Consider the following 14,839-nt stretch of genomic DNA (forward strand, 5'->3'; position numbering starts at 1 on the left):
GTAGTTGAACCCATATGAGCTCTGCTCTTTTATTCTGGTAGACAAGTTGGCGTCAGAGACAGAGAAGAGGAAACAGTTGCCAAACCAATTTTCCCATGGGTGTGTAGTCCTGAGGTAGCCATGCCTCTAGGATGGGCTACCAAGCTCCACATATTGAGAGAGGGGTCGTGCGTTGTTGGAAGTGGACAGAATATTGCATTCTGGGACAGCTAGATGCCACACTTTACAGGAAGTTGTCATCAGGTTGTAGGAGACCTGATAGCCCATTGGTTAGTAGCTACCACTTTCCCAGAGGGCACGTGCTGGGCATAAAAGTGCCAACCAGACCTCTGATCATGTCTGCAGTGGAGAGAGGACCACCTTGCTCTTCCCTGGACCTGGGAAAGAGAGGCTGCACCAAAGACTGGACTGACCTTGCTGATCTTTGGCCTTGCAAAGAGAGCACTGTGCCTGTGATGCACTACTCGAGAAAAAGTAGTTTCTAAGCCTCAGACAGAAGAAGTGGCTCCAAGAGTCAGTTGGCTGACTTCCTTTTCCAGCTATTGGGCCACAAAAAGCTGAGGAAGCCTGCCTTTGCAAGTTGGTAGCCACAAATGCTTGACCACCCGAAGGCAGCCTGAGAGACCGAGTCCCAACACTCAAAAGTTGCACCTACGTCTGCTGGACCGCCCGGAGAGTTATCAGAGTGTAGTTTAGTCACCCAAGATGAACACTAGCCTCAGGTAAAGTGAACCGCTGTAACCAGAGAACAGTAGACCACTGGCAACTGTTTTTTGGGCTAAACTTTAACCAGATTTCGAGGGACATCGACCATGTGGCCAGAGTCACCCTACTGTGTTCTTGGACCGAGGGGTGCCCCAGAAAGACACCCATCACCAGATCTGCATCCTGAGCATCCTTCAGCATCTTCAGAATACTGTATCTCTTCCATCAGGATCACTCCATTGATGTCTATCGTGGTTCAGCCATAGAGTCTGGAAATGGACTGGAGATAGCTTTGAATGCTAGGTAACTGTCCAGCAAAGCCTCATTGGCCCCTGTGACTCGCTTCCTGTCAGAGTTGGTCCCCCAAAGCAGGCCTGAGTAGTCATTTACAACTTTCCAAAAGTTCTCAACATTTTTGAGAATAACCACTTTAGTTGGTAATAGCTTGTTTACGATTTGAATAAAAAGCAGTGATTTATTACTTGCATATTAGTAAAATCTCTGGAACCCTCCAGTGCGTTCTGTTCATTTTGTTGCATAAAAATTCATAAAAATAGGAGCTATTTTTATAAATTGGTATCAGATTTTCTTTGCGTTGTGTTTCTTGCTTGTTCAACTGTTTTGGTACTTCTAAATGTTTTCCATTTGTTGGTTTGACAAAGCCTGATTGCTCAAAGTCACAGCTACACAGAGTTGAGCTAAGGTTTTGCAAACAAGCCTGACTGTACCCAAGATGTGTTTGTGAGTTTATTACACAGTGAGGTCCAATAACTATACCATATGATAAACAGCTTTCCTGACATTGGTGCCTAGCAGTTGGATCCAGAACTTGTGTTTTACAATGTCATTTAGTTAATAAGTTTGGAACTGCCAAAAATCTGCCAAGTCAACACCTAGAAGGAAGTTCTTGTATTTTCCAACCAAGTTGTCAAGTACTGGAGTCTCCTACACACTGTTTCAGAGAGTTTGCAAACTTTTGAAATGTTTTGAAAAAATATAGAAAAGTTTGTGAAAGTTTGCCAAAGTATTTGCAGAGTTCCTAGAAGTCGCAAAAAGGGCTAGAAAACATGGAGGTTGACTTTGCCACACTGTCCACCCTCCTGATCAACGACTTGAGAGTCCTGAGAAGAGAAAAGGAGATCAGCTTGGGTGCCTCAGCAAAGAAAGAGGATCTAGAGAGAGCCCTCAGGGCCTGGGAAAAGACCCACAGAGCCCAAGCCCTTTTGGAGAGAGATTTCACTCCAGACAATACAGAAAAAGATGATGAGAGACGGGTTATAAGTTATGAGGAGGGGATGACCCCCTGGCCCCACATCTACCAGAGGCTCCTCCATATATGTGGCAGTAAGAGGAGCACATCATAGAGGGGGCCAAGAGACTTCAAGACCCAAGACCAAAGTAAGCCTCCTGGAATGGAGGAGAGGAGACTGAACACGACAATAAGGATAATATGCTAGTCCTCTGCTCTACATTGGCAGAGTATATGAAGAAGGCAAACAAACATTTGGAGGTCAGTCAGTAGCTCGTCAAACATGGTATGACACAGAGTCCTCACTGGTAGATTACCAACCCGACAGTTGATGGGGCTTTTTAACCTGCAGCTTCTATTGTCGCAAGGGCAAATGGACTGTGCCCTATCCAATTTTAGAAAGGAATTGGGAAGTCACCTATCTGGTGGACTTAGGCTCCTCAAGAACCCTTCATAGGGTTTTCCATGTCAATAGGCTAAAACTCATCCATGACCGAGCAGATATGACTATGCTGATGGTGACAGAGGGAGGGGAGGGAAGTGAAGCTCTCCGTGACCTACTGTCAAGAAATGCCAAAGATGGCTCAGTGGATAGAGTAGTCCTCTCCTCCACTCTGACAGACTAACACCAAAAAGGCTAGTACAACTTGTTAAAACAGTTTGGTGGTTTGTTCTCCTTGACTCAGGTCTGACAACTTGGTGTGCCTATGATGTGGACACAGGTGACAGCTTACCTGTCAAAAGTAATATTTATAGGTTGTCAGATCAGGTCAAAAGTAGAATCAAAGCTGGGGTTGCCAAGATGCTAGAGCTTGAGGTGATTGAGCCCTCTAACAGTCCATGGCCTGAGGTGGTCACCCAAAGTTAGGGCCGGAGAAGTTGTTTACAACTTTCCAAAAGTTTTCAAAGTTTTCCAAGTAACCACTAACTGCAGTAGTTACCAATTCATGTTTGTGATTTGAGTAAAAAGCAGTGATTTATTATTTGGTTTTAAATCTATATCTCTGGAACCAGGTTTGTGAGTTTATTACACGACAAGGTCGCACAACCACACCATATGCTAAACTGCTATCACTATAAATTATATAAAAATATAAATACAATTAAAGCTCATGCCCTCTGACTTGAGATGAGATGTCTTTCAGTTTACTCATGGTTGCAGAAAAAGACTTCCTGCTATTTATGACTACAATGAGATTGGAGTGAGAGCCAATCGCTGTGATGCCTTATTTCTCTGTCTAGATGAACTCCATTTACTTGCACTCTCTGTTACTTACCACTCAGCCTTTTTACGTGCCATTCTATGAACTGCACTCCCATTTCAAAGAGATTTAACTTATTTACAAATTGTTCATGTGGACCAGTAGAGAAACCCTTAGTGAATTGTAAGTAGATCACATCCACTGCCATTTTCTTGTAAAATTCCTTTGTCTTCAAATCCAAAAACGCAATTAGATTTGTTTGGCACCTCTTTTATGTTGTAATCCTGTGCTGCCCCAGATCCCGAAAACTGCACATTCAGGTTCTTAATTATTCTTGAATTATACACTTATATATACATATACTTATATGTTGTGACTGGCTTTATCAGTTTACTAATGTACTTTTATCTCTAACATCTTGACAATCACACTTAATTTCATTTGGGTGTCAGAGTAATTTCAAAATAAATGACATAACATTTTTAACAAGGAAAACAGATCAAAGAAAAGGTGTCTGACATATAGAAGGACATTTCAAAAGCAACCCAACCTTTCCATGTGACCAGCCTGAGTCCCCATCAGTCCGCCTATTCTGAGGGACCAACAGGACAGAAGTTTCCATATTTTCCAATAGGTTTTTTCACATGCTCTGCTTGCAAAATGAGAACCATATAAGCATGGAACAGAATCTGATTAATTTAGCAACAAATAGAGAATGTTTCTTGGGGCAAAATGCAATCAGGCCAAGACCATAGCTAAATTGTACTTCAGTAACTCCCTGAGGATTACACAAGGCACCAGGTGTGGAAAGAAACTAAATGCTGGCTTGATAAGCTCCGTGTTTTTCCAAAATTTCACCTGAAAATGCAATAGGAGATCCTAGGAGCATCCTGACCTTAGCTATACTGCATTGTTTTTCCTCCCTTCTAGCACCATCAGCCAGTCCTCTGCCTGACGATCTGGTTCGTCACACGAAGGTAAACTCTGAACACATCCCGGAACCATCCCACAACATCAAAGACATCATCAAGCACTACCAGAAGCCCAATGCCATGAGGCAGATTGAGTCTGCCAGGTGAGTCAGTGTTTCTTTTTGCCAGGCCTGTGTGCACAATACCTTAGTGCTGATCAGTGGTCATTTTAAGTAGCATCAGACCCATTTGCAATAGCAGGTGCTCCTCTTTTTGCCAGTGGCGGCTGGTGACTTTTCAAAGTGGTGAAGCATAAACGTTGGGCGCGAGTTTGACTAAGAAAGTGAGCTTGAATAACATAAGGGAGGTTCAAGGGCTCTCCCCCTGAGAAAACTTTGGGGAAAAAAGTGCCACAATGTGTATTTTAAACCTAATTTTGTTAAAAAATGTGTGTAAAATGCAATAAGATCTACACCACATATAGGGTGCACCTCACAAATGACTTACCTATTGGTTCATTAATGGCATTGTTATAAGGGGGGAGACTGAATGTTTCTAGTAAGTTTATGCTTAAAACTTTCACTTTCAATAAACTCCACTCAATGCAGTGATCTATTAATTCTGATGTATTAAGGTGAAATGCCTCTGCGTGTAAAAAAAGAATTTTGAAGCGGCTACATGACATGCGTTGGATCATTTACATTGTATTGTAATATTAACTTAATCCCAGGATTAATCCTTCATCATGCTCTGCAAACAATCTGTTACACATGGTTAAAACAAGTGCAAAACAAACACAACAAGATGATGGACGGAGTGCTAAAACTTTTCAAATGCTCACCCCTAGTCAAGAGATTTGGATTAAATCCATTGTTTTTTTTGCTCACCATGCCACCCCAGTTTGGACCCAGCCATATGCAAGTCAGTCTTGACCCTGCTCCCCATGGGAACAGTCCAGTCGGAACTGTCGGGCCAGGTCCTCCTTGGACCGAAAACAAGTATCCTGGGATCAAATTCGGGCTATCACCCCTCATCAGCCATGGCTAACTTGAATCCAGTGGCACAGCAAGCAAGGGACCCACGCCTGAGCATACCCTTGGCCAGTTAGGGCGAACATAGCAAACTCAACAAGATGATACACAGAATGCTGAAACTTTTCAAACACCCACCCGCAGTCAAGAGATCTGGGTTAAATCTATTGTTTTTTTGCTCACCATGCCACCCCAGTTTGGACCCAGCCATATGCAAATCAGTCTTGACCCTGCTCCCCATGTGAACAATCCAGCCTGAATTGCCAGGCCAGATCCTCCCTGGTCCAGAAACAAGCATCCTAGAACTAATTTCGGGGTACCACCCCTCATCAGCCAGGCTAGCTTGAATGCAGTGGGACAGCGAGCAAGGGACTCACGCCTGGGCATACCATTGGCCAGTTAGGGAGAACATAGCAAACACAACAAGATGATGGACAGAGTGCTGAAACTTTTCAAACACTCACCCGCAGTTAAGAGATCTGGGTTAAATCTATCAGAAACAGAAAGATAAATATTAGATCTCATAACAAATGCTGTGACTAAACCTCACCTTCTAGGTACAAGGCATGCTGCTGCCCTAGGAGAACTATAATATTTGGATCACATGTATTGGGATCCAACTTGTGTTTGAGTTTATTATAGTTATAATACCTGTTTTTCTTCAAAGGTTCCTTCAAGACTGTTTGTAGTTTGGGCTTTGGATTGTCTTCCTGCAAGCACCAGTCTAAGGCTCAGATGGGGTGTACTGAGTCTGTTTACTAGTGGTGCCTGGGATTAGATGCCACTAACAATGCTACAAAAGTTGGAAAATCATGACGGTAAAATAAAACAAAATTGGCATGGTGAGACAGCTGGGCCAAACAGCTGAGATCATTTGTCTCCACAGAAGGGGAGATGTGTGGGGATGAAGATGCCAACCAAGTATTACTGGCTTCTTCTGTGACCTCTGCCTCATTCCCCCAATTATATTGGCTACTCCCTGTGTTCTAGGCATTTGAGTAGGAAGGTATGTCTACCAAACAGAAAGCAGGTTCTCTTCCTACTGCTATGACCCTTAACCACACCTATTAAAATATATCTCTCACTATTTCCCAAGTGGCGTAACTTGAGTCAGAGAACACCCCCCTTCATCAAATGTAAATCAGATGTCAACCTCAGTTGTCTCACTGATCTTGGGGTGCAAGTGGGCCACTCTTTGTGATACAATGCACACCAGATCGAGACCGTCACCAACCAAACCAAGGAACTCTTCCCATTGTCAGAGAATTCACCTGCCCGTCAGCCACCGAAAACTCATCCTCACAGCAGCCTTTGCCAACCACTTCCACAACAAGATGGCAATCATCTACAGAAACTTTGATCCCCAACCCACCAACCTCCTCAGCATCCCATAGACCACTGCTGCTAACCACCTGCTCATCATATGGAGCGGCTCAGTACACCGAAAACACAAATACTCTAATGAACTCCATCCACTCTGGAGCATCCACCATCCCATCCCCCACCGAGTTTTCAACCTCTGAAGAGACAAAATCAGCTGCCAGCTCACGACCATCCTCAACACCTCCAGTGCCACAGTCACTTTTCCCAATGCCTGGAAACATGCAGAGATCAGACCTCTCCTCAAGAAACCCTCTGAAGACCCCAGCAAGCTTCAGGACTACCGTCCCATCTCACTACTCCCATTTCACGCCAAAGTCCTGGAGAAGGCCATCAACCACCAACTCACTGAACACCTGGAGAGAAACAACCTGGTGGACCCTTCCCAATCAGGATTCAGAGGCAATCACTGCACCGAGACAGGCCTGATCGCTGCAACAGATGACAACCGTGCCCTACTCGACAGATGAGAATCAGCCATCCTGATACTGCTCAACCTCTCTGCAGCCTTCGTCACCATCTCCCACCAAACACTCATTGATTGACTACGCCTGATTGGAATCACAGACGATGCGCTTAAATTGATGGAATCCTTGCTCATGGGGCGCACCCAGAGGATCCATCTCCCTCCCTTTGTCTCTCAACCCAAGCTCACCATCTGCGGCGTCCCTTAAGGCTCATCCCTCAGTCCAACACTCTTCAACATCTACATGACACCACTTGTGTACATCGTCAGAACCCACAACATCAACATTGTCCCCTATGCCAACGACACCCAGCTCGTCCTCTCATTCTCAGAGGACCCCTCCAAGTCGAAGACCAACTTCCACAACTGTATGAAGAATGTCTCAGCCTGGATGAAGAACAACTACCTGGAGCTCAACATGGACGAAATGGAAGTACTAATCTCCAGCAGACACACCTTCCTCTGAAACGATTCTTGAGGGCCATTGGAATTTGGACCCACCGCTACCCTGAAAGACCACGCCCACAACCTCGGCATCATCCTGCACAGCGAACCATGAAACATAGCTCAACGCTGTTTCCGCAGCCTGTTTTCATATTCAAGACCTGGTTCTTGGACTGACACCGCAGCACAGTGCCTGGATATCTTCTTGGGTGATAAGCAGCACTATACTAGTACCTCCTGATTGATTGATTGTTTTCCCAGGGTTTCTTTCACTTAATGTAACTTGCCCTTGTTAGACCTGGGTTTTCCAGCAGGTTTATCCCTAGCCGTTTTGCTTTTGGGCATCCTGTTTTGTAGGCTGTTATTGTTGGTTTTATGACTCTGGGCACTTTACCACTGCTGATCAGTGGTAAGGTGCATATGCTCACCCTGTAAATTGTATTTATGGATTGTTGATTCCATGATTGGTATATTTTATTTACTGGTAACCCCCTAGTACAGTGTACTGTGTGTGCCCAGGGCCTGTAAATTAAATGCTGCCACCCACATGAGCAGCCTGTACATCTAACTCAGTCCTGTCACTTCAGTGTCTGTGTGAAGTCTAGCACTGCCATTTCGACCTGGCAAGTGCACTCTCTTACATGTGAGGCATCCCTAAGGTAGGCCCAAGATACCCCTGTGGTCAGGGTGCAGTGTATGTGAAAGGTAGGACATGCTCTGATGTGTTTGGCATGTTCTTATAGTGAAATACTTCCAATTTCATTTTTCACAATTGAATGGCTATCTGTCCCATAGGATAGAATCAGAGTTAATTTATAACATCTTATAAATATAACTTCCCATTAGGACAAGATAGGAAAGTAAAGTTTAGTATGCCTAAACTCAGAATATAAAGATGCATCTTTTTGTGAGGGTGATTTTTAGATTCTGTGTTTGAAAATACCACTTTTAGAAAGTAGGTATTGTCTTGCTTAGCCATCCTGTGTGCTGCTGCTAGGTTTGTGTATTGACTGCCTGGCTTTGGAGTGACAGGGACTGGGGATGTGAATTCTGTTCAGACAGCCTCTTGTGAAGGGGGTGAGGTGTGTCCTGCCTTTCCAGGGTGAGTCAGGGCTGGGCTGAAAGGCCATGGGCTACATTCAGAGTAGGAGGAGGAGATTTCTTTCACACCTGAATGGGTCTGGTCTGCCTTTGACAATGCTCCCTCCACGACATGCCAGGAAGCTCACCAGAGAGGACAGAACTGGTTTTTGCTGGGCAAAGAGCTTCTCTGTCACCAGAGAACAAAGGAATTTGTGCTATAAAGAGTGGGGCCGAGACCCCTTTAGATTACTGCTGAACTAAGGAACCTGCCAGGAAGAAGAAACAGGAAAGCTGGAGGAGGAGTACTGCCCCCGTGCTGTGTGCTGTTGGGGTTGGCCTGCAGTTGTTACTTCTGTCTTGGGCAGGGAAAGGACTGGACTGTCGTTTCATCATCCTACTGTTAGAGTTTTCTCCAAGGGCTTGAAGTAGGGCTTGCCTCCTGTTGGAAGTCTCAGGGCTAGAAAATACTTCATAGATTACTTCTGGAATTCAAGTGGAAACTTTGCCAAGGAGAAGAGCTGGAGAAACTGAAGAAGTACAGCCCCTTTGCTGTGTGCTGTCTGGGGTTGGCCTGCAGTGGCTGTTTCAGCCAAGGAAAGGACAAGGACTTTGCTGTGTGATGTGTTCCCTGCTTGAGGAAGATCTCCAAGGGCATGAAGTAGAGCTTGCCTCCTGTTCTGAAGTCTCAGGGATACAAAGACTTCACCCCTAGCTCCCCTGAACTTCCTTGCTGGGAGTTCTGACTTGCCAAGAGGTGCCTGTTGCTGTTCTGGGCCTCTAGAGGTTGTTCCTGCTGCCTGCTGTTGGGAGCTGGAAAATTAATGTCACGAGAGTCGCGACGCATCCGCACCTGTTTTTGACGCATCGCCTAAGAAACTGATTCAGCACCTGCCTGTGGCGGGAGAAATCGCAGCACCGAGTGCACCGACCTATGAAGTCAGAGATCACCACACAGATTCTTAAGCAGGCCCTGCTGTGCGGCTGCAAGAATCAGCGCATCATGGGACCGCGGCTGAAAAAACTAAAACAGCGCCGTTTCCACCACCACATCGAGAACCAACACATTCCCGATCCTCACACATCGCACCGGGCGCCAAGTCTGCAAGGACACTGGGGCCGCAGTAAGAAACCTACGCATCACCTCCCTGCACAGTAAGATACCGACGCATCACCTCCCCTTCAGTAAGGAACCAACGCATCACCTACCCTGCGTGGCAGTAAGGAACCGACGCATCACCTCCCGTGGAGTAAGGAACCCATGCATCACCTTCCCTGCTCGTAAGGAACCGACGCATCACCTCCCCTACAGCTGTTCTTGCTTTTGATTTTAACGCATCCAAGGTACTTTGTGTTGAAAGTGATGCGTCTATAATTTGCTACTGACAGAACTGTTTCTATCTTTTTAAAAGTCATATTTTGATTACTGTAGTTTGGATTTTTGTTGTTTTGGTCTTGTTTGGTTTAGATAAAGATTACTTATTTTCCAAAACATGTGTGGTGCCCATTTGTAGTGTTTTCACTCTACTACTGTATCGGTGCACAAATGCTTTACTCACTACCTCTGAGATAAGTTTGTCTGCTTGTGCCAAGCTACCAAGGGGGTGAGCAGGGGTTATTTTAGAAGTGTATTCCCCTTACCCTGACTAGGAAGAAGGGTCCCTATTTAGACAATGGTGCAAATCATTGCCAACTAAAGACCCCCATTTCTAACATTCCTCAATGCAGCTTTTATGTCCACTGAAAGGGCCTACTGGCTGGGATAATTCACCTACTGCTGCGGTGAACTTCACTGTACCCAGGCCCGTGCGTGAAATTGTTGTCTTCAAAATAAAACTTGAAATTGACACCTCACAAGAGCTACAACTGGCAACACTGTAAATGTTTACACCAGTGTCCCATGCTTCTTATCATTGGTGTGCTCCTACGCAACCCACCCACCATGCTAAGCAATCAGAGATGATTGGTGTCTTCCTTGTCCTCAGATCTAGACTCCAGTAAGACCTCTTATGGGGTGGTAAGTGCTCTCTTAAAAGTTTGGCACCTAACTTTGCGAGGACATGCTCCCACCATGATCCATTCATCAAATTCTTGTGCAGTGGTGATGATCTCAATCGTTTCAAGTTAAATAGACTTAAGTTCTGTAAAGGTAATTGAAAAAATAATCTATAATTAGAGGTGAGGAACAAAAGAGGGGAGCCAAGTGTACCTTATTTTTACATTCATGCACACTCTTTCATCAAAGTTGATGCAGAATAAGGATTATTTGGGGTCTAACAATTGGAACGTAAATTGATGACATGCAGCTGAACACGTGCTGTAGTAGCTACTGTGACAACTTTAATACCAGGAGACATGGTTATAGTATTGGTTTCCACAGTGTATGATGTTGGACAAATCACCTTAAGTCCTGGTGTCTCAGTACCCTAATCCAATTGGAAGAGATTGTAAATAGATGGAACCTGATTACTGAGTGTTCAATTTTACAAAAGACATAGTAGTGTCCAAAGGTGATTTCATTTGGTATATTACATTATACAATTTTCCAGGCTCAATGGCGTTCCCTTTACTGCATTAAATAAGCATCATTTGAGATTTAATCTATATCTAAAACAAGTAGTCAGTACTTAATAGATTATCAACAGTTGATACCATGTCCACTGTTGATGGAATAATGGAGCGTTAGCAAATTGTAAAGGTTTGCAACAGGTTTGTTGGTAAATTCATCTGATTCTAAAATAAGATTTGTACAGTGGAAATAATTTAGAAATTATGTTGTTGGACAACTTCATGAGCAATTGTTTGTTTTGTGTTCAATGAGATGGGCCATAGACAGGTACCTGGGACCACCATGAGAGCTTTCATCAGAATAAGTAAGTAGGTTTCCACTTAGGGCTCCAGATTTGTGGTATTGCATTCTATTACCAGTTTCTGAATTGTAAAACAAAAATCCAGTCTCAAAGTTGATTTGTCGAATACATTCACGTGTTCACAGGAAGGTCGCTGGGAAAGTATTTGTGAAGAAGATGGATCCCCATGATGAGGCATTGATGATCCTGAGAGGACAGATGGGCGCACGACCACCTCCTGTTCAAGTTTCCAATATGTCATATATTCCAACGGTGTGTTACATTTGTTTTTTATTTAAAGAGAATGGAACATCAGAGTTTATCGGAGGAAATAAGGTTGAAGGAAATCATCACAATTACACCTATAGGTTTACGTGACATATGAAAGTTACTCATTGAAATAAATACTTGAAATAGCTGGTCATCATTTCATAGGACCTCCATGCAAAAAACGTTATTTGCCTCATGCAAAAAAATGGGATTGGATGTGATTTTCAATTTGTCTCCCCCCCCCCCCCCCCCCGTATTTCTTCCCTGGGAATGACCCTGTCAATTTGTTGACAAAAATGTTTTGAGTAGCTCAGTGGTCTGTGATGGTTGTGCACTACACATCAAAAATACTGGCACCATGGGTGTTATTTCAATGCATCTTTGGAAAATCTGGATGCTGCCTCACTCTTTGGGTGGAAATTCAGTGTTTCTGATGTCCTCCCTAGCGTTTAAAACATTTTCATAGATCGTTAAATCACAAGGAGAAAAAAACTTTGTATTGTTGAAAAATAGCATCAAGTCAACATTCTTTTATGTAATTGCAGAATAGGCATATCCTATACATATATGTTGAAATGCCCAAATAGCCACAACTGCCTTTCTTTGCATTGACTAAGGTTCCAGCAAATGGATATGTACTTGTGGTTTGCTCACTCTCGTCTGTTGCTCCTTTTCTACTAAAAGGGCTGAAGATTCTGGCTTGTCTGCCCTCGGTCTTCAAACAGAACCCTCATGGCTCTGCCCAAAAATAATATATAATATATTCATTTAGTAAAGCATATAAAATGTTACTTTGGTACTATACGCCCTCCAATAAATGTATCTGTTTTTGATACAGAAGGATCACAAACTGTCCATTTTGTATTTGAAGTTCATTGTGTCTCCAGAGTTGCCTAGTGAAATGATGCATCAATAATTCATTCCTTAGGTAAGACACTTCCACAGACAAAATGCACATCTGCAACACATTTGCCCCTGCCATCTGGTTTAGGACAGGTGGTAGAAGATGTGTGAAGTATAGGTGCATGGGTTGTCTAAAAGGAGTCCACTTTCCATAACCCACCCCTGTCCCTAAAAGGTTTGGTAGCAGTACTTAAGAGGTGTTATACCCATGGCACTGCATTGAGCAGGTTTTCACTGATGTAATGAATCGGTTTTTCACTAAAATGACACATCCAAACCCTGCACTCCCACTTTTGGAGACTAATTTGCCACCGCACCTTTAAATCACACACTTTGCACAGCACTCCCGCTTTGGAGGCAAAAGACAAATTCAGGTGCTTTGAAATAAAACACACAAGTTTATTAATGAACGGTAGGCCAAATATATCAGTAAATGTGGATTCATTGGTATCAAACACTTTTAAATGAACAAGTAAAATAAAATAAAGGGACTCTCTCTGTTTTAGAATAAGGCTTGGGGTTTATTACACAATGCTCTCTAAACAAAGGCTGTCTCAGATGCCAAATGCACAAGATTCAAATATATGTAGCAAACTATAATCTAAATGCATGAACAATACTGATTATAATAAACAAGCAGCAATTGATATAAGATAAGACACACTGGACGTCCTGCAAGAGATCAAAATGATATATATATATATATATATATATATATATATATATATATATACAGCAGAGGATTACTCTGGATGTGCACCTCCCACACCACAAAGAAAACACCTCAAATGATCAAAGCTACTGGCTGAATATCACAATGGCGATAACCAAAACGTAATACATCACCTGGTGCAAACACTACATCTGCATCTTAGCCCACTTCTGGCCAGGGGAGTTTTCACAGCCGGGGTTCAGAGCTCAGCAACCAGGGTCCACACTCCGAGATAGATGCGTCCGCCCTCGCTCGGATTCCAAACTCCCATTTTCTCAGTCTACAACCCTCAGCTTTAAACACACTAGAAGATTTGCGAAAGAGCTCCGAGCGCCAGAGGAATTTTACCAGAACTGGCCAAGTTCCAAGCAAGCATCCCCATGGCAGTAAGGAGCTCTCACATCCCTTCCTCCATTCTCACATCTTCCAGCCTCTATCTTAACAAAGCTCCCACCAGGCCTTCCAGAGTACATTAAACAAAAGCAATCGCTAGAAAAACAGAAAGACCTTGAATGTGAATAACCCAAACAACTTGCAAGCACTGCGGTGCATGCAGAAATAAGGCAAAGTACGACATGAAGCCATGTCAAAGTCAATAGTAAGCACTCATAATTAAGCAAGGCAAAGTCAGAAGACAAGATGACATGAAGCCATGTCAAAGCCAATAGTAAGAACTCATAATTAATCCAAACAACTTGCAAGCACTGCTGTGCGTGCAGAAGCAAGGCAAAGTCAGAAAACAAGAATGACATAAGAACATGTCAATGCCAATAGTAAGAACTCATCATTAAGCAACAACGAGCACATGTGTGCACCATCGCTCACAACACTGCACTTCGAAACCAAAGAGTACATTCCACACTTCTCTCTCCCTCTCAGGCTTCCAAATGCAGATCCCACACACTCTGCTCTTGGCAAAACTATTCTACTCTGTGGCAGCTCCCACTGAAAGACAGCAAGATTACAAAAAAGAAGGGAAGCAGGCATATGCAGAACCGTCTCATATATCCAGGCTAGGGTAAAATAACCCACTAAAGTTAGTTAAAATGGTGGTAGTTGAAGGTCATCATAGGGTGCCAAACCACAAGAGTGGCTTTTTTACTGCAACTGACCACATTCATCTTCACTTTAAGCTGAGGGTGTGTCTTTTCTCATTCAGGTAAACTACCTGTGGGACATTGAAGGTCATGACCTTTCTGATGCTGGGGTGCAGTAATGTTAATGTAGGTCTGTAGATCAGACATTCTTATATACTATGGTGCAGAATGCTCACCATGTTTAGTGTGATGTTCTAAATCCTGGTGTTGTTGTAGCATATCTACTTGCCTATAATTTTTAAATAAGTTTTGTTAAACCATTTGCACTTCTTGACAGGAGTCTATATTTACGGTTGAGTAACTTGTTCTTTCATAGACTCCAGGGTACCAGTCACAGAAGAGATGGAAGTCTTTTCTCCCAATGTGTTTGATGTGGCTGAAAGCGCTCTATAGAAAAAAACTGCTCTTACAGGTTAGACTGCCCAAATTGAACATGGACTGCATTCAATCAGTTTTTCAATGGCATTGCAGCCTAAATCTAAAATATATCCGTGCTTGTAAGTTCAACTTACACATGAAAATTTCCTTTTTTATAAATTT

General features: G+C 43.4%; 1 protein-coding gene across 1 annotated transcript in view; it reads left to right on the plus strand.

Moving 5' to 3' along the window:
- The window catches only part of MYO15A (myosin XVA), a 1,126,038-nt gene that overhangs the window by 638,232 nt on the left and 472,967 nt on the right, over window positions 1–14,839 (plus strand). Inside the window, exons 42-43 of the mRNA XM_085631315.1 lie at window positions 4,087–4,231; window positions 11,464–11,590. Coding sequence (XP_085487441.1) covers window positions 4,087–4,231; window positions 11,464–11,590 — 272 coding nt within the window. The remainder of the gene's footprint in view (window positions 1–4,086; window positions 4,232–11,463; window positions 11,591–14,839) is intronic.

The sequence above is a fragment of the Triturus cristatus genome, chromosome 10 (assembly GCF_964204655.1).
Source record: "Triturus cristatus chromosome 10, aTriCri1.1, whole genome shotgun sequence".
Lineage (NCBI taxonomy): Eukaryota > Metazoa > Chordata > Amphibia > Caudata > Salamandridae > Triturus > Triturus cristatus.